This window comes from Pteropus vampyrus, unplaced genomic scaffold (assembly GCF_000151845.1).
Source record: "Pteropus vampyrus isolate Shadow unplaced genomic scaffold, Pvam_2.0 Scaffold90, whole genome shotgun sequence".
In the NCBI taxonomy this organism is placed as follows: Eukaryota; Metazoa; Chordata; class Mammalia; order Chiroptera; family Pteropodidae; genus Pteropus; species Pteropus vampyrus.
The window spans coordinates 2,614,080-2,618,895 of record NW_011888871.1 but is presented as its reverse complement, the minus strand read 5'-3'; the positions used below and the strand labels follow the sequence as shown (position 1 = coordinate 2,618,895).

At 56.4% G+C, this 4,816-nt stretch overlaps 1 protein-coding gene across 1 annotated transcript in view; it reads right to left on the bottom strand.

Moving 5' to 3' along the window:
• Positions 1-4,816, bottom strand: part of GRID2IP (Grid2 interacting protein) — a 33,526-nt gene that overhangs the window by 10,727 nt on the left and 17,983 nt on the right. The window contains exons 5-8 of the mRNA XM_011363892.1: positions 2,687-2,774; positions 2,534-2,603; positions 1,959-2,053; positions 1,396-1,579 (exon numbers count right to left, since the gene is read on the bottom strand). Coding sequence (XP_011362194.1) covers positions 1,396-1,579; positions 1,959-2,053; positions 2,534-2,603; positions 2,687-2,774 — 437 coding nt within the window. The remainder of the gene's footprint in view (positions 1-1,395; positions 1,580-1,958; positions 2,054-2,533; positions 2,604-2,686; positions 2,775-4,816) is intronic.

Sequence of the window (4,816 nt, the reverse complement as noted above, 5' to 3'; positions counted from 1 at the left end):
AAGGACGTGGGGCTGGGGGACCCCGTTGGTGTGGGTGAAACTGCTCCAGGAAGCAATTGGCACGACCTAAATTAAGTTAAATTAAGTAAACGACTACCTTAATATGCAGCAATTCTGCTCTTAGAAAGAAATTTCAAATGAATTGTACACAGCTCCGCAGGGAAGTGAGCACGATGACGTTCATCACAGTGTTATTGTGATGGGAGAGAGTGGAGGTGACCCAGTGTCTGTCGCTGGCAAGGTAAAGAGCTAAGACAAGTGGCTGTGATCTCTGGGAATTTCGCTGCAGCTGTAGATGGTGTGCGAAACGGACACAGAGAGACATGGACAGATCTAAATACAGAGCAGGTAGCGAAAAAAGTCAGACGTGGAATGCAATAGATAGCACGATGATGATGTAAAATAAAAATACATCATACGGAGCAATGCCCACTTTCGGAGAACAGCTTTAGACAAAAGGATGCCCGTAAAACTCATCAGCCTGGGACTCAGAGATGGAGCGAGGCCAGAAGGGAATGAAAGGTGGAAGTACCCCAATGTCCATCAGCTGTTGGATAAACAAAATGTGTTCTAGCCACACAATGGAATCTTACTTGGCCATAAAAAGAGAATGAAATAGATGTTCTAAGTTGGATGAACATTGGAAATATTATGCTAAGTAAAAGAAGCCAGACACGAAAGCCCACATATTGAAGGATTCTATTCATATGAAGTGTCCAGAACAGGGAAACAGAAACAGAAAGGAGATTAGTGGTCGCTGAAGGTGGGAGGGGCAGAGAAGGGAGTGGGCGATGGCGAAAGGGTGCAGGGTTTCTTTTTGAGGTGATGAAAACATTCTAAAATTGAGCGCGGTGATAGGTGTACGCATTGGCGAATATGGTAAAAGCCAGTACACTGTGCATTTACATGGCTGAATAGTATGGTACGTGAATTACATCTCAATAAAACTTTAAACAAAAAAAGACGAACAGGTGAGGAGCTTTGCACGAACCACGTCAATGAGCCTGTTCACTGAGGAGTGTGACAAATGCAGCCTGCCGTCACTGAGGTGTGACAAGAAAGGCATCGAATCAACCCCCAAAGGGCCTGGCTGATAGCGAGTGCCCACAGCCGGGAATTGTGAGGGTCCCATCGATAACGCTGCAGGTGGGAACTGTACAGAGAAGACCGTGACTTGCCCAGGTCACGTGGCTAGGAGGTTTCAGAGTCAGGGCTTGTTCTGGGGCAGCCCAGCTGTCGCCACCTTGGGGTCCCGGTACCAGCCGCTGCCTTCTTTGAGCCTCCCCCAGGAGAAGGGGGGTGAGGAGGCTCAGGCAGGGAGACCCAGATGGTGAGTCTGGGCAGGATTTGGGGTTCACCCAGGGGAGGTCCCCACCACCACTCTGGCCCGGCCACCTGTGCTGGAAGAAGCTCTCGAGGGCTCGGCACACCCCATAGCGCTCGGGAGGCGTGAGCAGGTGCTCCAGCTGCTGGCTGAAAGTCCTCCCCTGCACGCGGATGCTGGACGGCAGAATCTCCGCCACCCACTGCAGCGAGGTGAGTGCCGACGACGGGTTCGGAGAATCCAAGGAATCAGAGTCTGCAGGGCCGCAGGCAGGAGAGGCACAGGTGATCCGGCACCACCTCCCTCCGCGCGCGCGCGCGCGCGCACACACACACACACACACACACACACACACACACGCACGCACGCCGGCCAGGTGTCGGTTTCCCTCAGCGGTCAGGGGACCTCCTGAGCAGGGCTGCGCAGCCCAGCCCCATGCAGTGGGAGGCACATCTGCTGCCTACAGCTTGGGGCGGGGATGGATGGAGAGCCACGCAGGACCCTGAGGTGGTCCCACTGGGCTCTACAGTGCCACCTGGGGAAGGATGCTGCAAGTTTGGGGGGAAATCGGGGTGAGGGGCGGGCCTCGGGGTCTCTGTGGGCCACAAGGCCAAAGTGGCAGTGGGAGTCTCACCGCTGGCGAACGGGACGAGCCCCTCCTCCACCACCAGCGTGGGCATGGCGCCACTGCCCTGCAGCATGGACACCACCTTGTCGTGGGAGCAGTTCCTGCCAAGCGGAGATGGCCCAGGAGGGCCTGAAGGATGAGCCCTGTTCACAGCCACCTGCCGGGCCTCCCTGTCCTGCTCGCAGAGGCCACACGGCACGTCCACAGCAGGGCCAGGACCACCAGCCGGGGCCCTTTCTCTCCTGCTCTTTAATCTCTGCAGGGGAAGATCCAGGCCCAGCGCCAGCTGGACACTTCAGGGCGCAGAAGGGGTTGCACCCATGTCGCCCCAAGCCAGGCTTTCCCTGAAGGGGACGACACAGATGGTCTGTGTCCCATGTGGAGCTGGAGTGTTTTCTGGTTGGATGGACTGATGTCCTAGCTAGGGTGGGAGGAGAGACCTGAGAGTCCCCACAGGAAGAGGGACAGACCCTGGGGACCGACTGGTCAGAGGAGATCAGGACCATGCCCGATGTCCCAAGAGGCAGCAGTCTCGGGGGACAGTTCACCACCAAGCTCTGGTGTCCCCAGTAGCCTCTGACCTCATGTCCAGTCCGTTGAGGAAGAGGATCCGGTCGCCCGACCTGAGGGACGCATTGTCAGCAGGGCTCCCTGGAGGTGAGAAGGGAGGGTTTACAGGCGGGAAATGGGACGGTGGCAGACGAGAGCCAAATTCAGGCCAGCGGGGCCCGCACTAGACCCAGCGCCTCTCTGCTCTCGGCTGCTCTGGGCTGAGCCGGGGGTGGGCGTGCTCGGGGCACGGGGACCAGTCAGCCTGAGCTGCTGGGGCAAGGTGGAGACAAAAGAGGTCTTGAGAACAGTGCTTTCCAGCACATGTGCCCCAGCAAGGACCCCGCTGCAGACATCGTGCTCAGCGCCCCCCCCCGCCCCCGCCACACACACACAGGTCCTCATCATAGATTCCCCTGTGGCTTCGTCACCAGGAGAAAATGTGTCTGCTTGGAGGGAGGCAGTCCTCTCCCTCAGGCTGGAAAACGCGGTGTATTAATCATGCGTTTTAGGTGTTGATATCTTGGGGACTTGCTGACATTGGAGGGACTGTTCCTCCTGGTACTAGCCAGTTCCTCGAGATAGCAAGTGTCTGTCTGCAAGCGTGCCTTTGAAATGCAAACCCATCAATCCTGAGCCACACCCCACCCCCTCCTCTGTGGGCTCTCACACTCTGAGCCACAGGCATCTGTCCTAATCACCCAGGGCCAGGCACCGCACAACCAGGGTCCGCCCCTGTGCCTAGACCCCACTGAACCTATTCAAACAGCCACCCCTGAGTCTGCTCGCCCTGCCTCGCCTGTTCCTTCCCACAGAAACCACAGTAAAGGCTCTCGTCAGCGTTGTCCCCCTCCCTCTGCTCCTGACCTGCCCTGGAGCTTCCCCGTGTGGCCCTGCGAGGCATGGCGCACTTGCTCTTCTGGGGAACCCGTGAGGAACAAACTGTCTTTTCAATGGCAACCATCTCCTGATCTGTTGGCCTCACCATATCTGAATAATAATAAAACCTACATTTTAAACACATGGGGGCACCTAATTTAATTCTTCCTCTTTGCCTTGCTGGCCCTGACGACCAGTACCTAACACCTGGGGAAGGGGTGGCTGGTAAATGCGCTCCCGTGGTAGAGACTTCTTTACTTTCTGCCCCTTTTAATAATTGTCACTGAATTTGATTTAGAAGTATGGAGGAGGGATGATAAATGCCTAAGCGAAATATGTTCTCAGATCGTAAGTTCTCTCTTCGGGCTGTGGGGATGGTCAGGAGAGGAAAGGGAGGATCAGGGAGAACTTCTGAGAAGATGGGTATGCGGTAAGGTCCTTCCCCTGGGACTGAAAAGGGGGCGGGGGTTATGATGATAACAGATCCAAGTTGGCCTGCCCGGAAGCTTGGGCCAGCCTGGGGCAGGGGGAGGCGGTGAGAGGGGTTGTAGCAGGGGATTAAAGATCACTGGATCAGGGGTCAAGAGACTTCGGGTTCTGGTCCTTGATTTGCCAGTCTCTCTAAGCTTCAGTTTCCTCATCTGTAAAAGCTCCCATCAAAGCATCCATTTGACTTCCTATACCAAGGATGGCATGGGGTTACCAGCCTGGATGCTGGGATGGGGAGAACAGCACACCTGGATTTTAACATGGCCCTAGGCCGGGTATCTCTGGCTACACGCAGGGGGAGAGGCGAGGAGATGGGGGTGGAGAGGAAGCTCCCCAGAGGGCAGCCTTGGGCCTCTTCCCAATGACAGCACGTCCACAACTTAGTGGTGCACAAATTCGAGAAGACCCAGAACACATCAGTCAATGGGACTAGGTCTCAGAAAGATCCGATGGCTGGAACAGTGATGCGAAGACATGGAGGTGCGTTTCTGGGGATCAGAAGATGCCCGTCTCGCAAACCCGTGCACTGGGCGCGTGAGACGCAGAGGATAGAAAAGACTCAGCCTCAGCAGAGGCACTGATGGGGATGTGTCACCAGGAGCATCATGCTCAGGGGCTGGGAGGGGATGGGTGCAGGACAGAGCAGATGGCCCAGCCCTGTGGGGCGGTTACAGGGAGAGAGAGTTGGGTTCAGCACCAGGAGACACTTCTGCCCCCACTTGCACCCCAGACCCCCCACACGGAAATGGGCTGCCTCTCACAGAAATTAACTTTTTCCCACACCTGCAGCCACTGGAGGGAGGGAAGGAGGAATTCCTGCTCTGCCTTCTTCAAGATGCCACCACTCCAGGAGCAAGAAGGGGAGGGGGTCCGGATTGGGGACTGGATAAAGGGCAGAGGCCCCGAAGCCCTGTCATCTCTCCGGGTCTGGCCCACCTGGCAAGGGC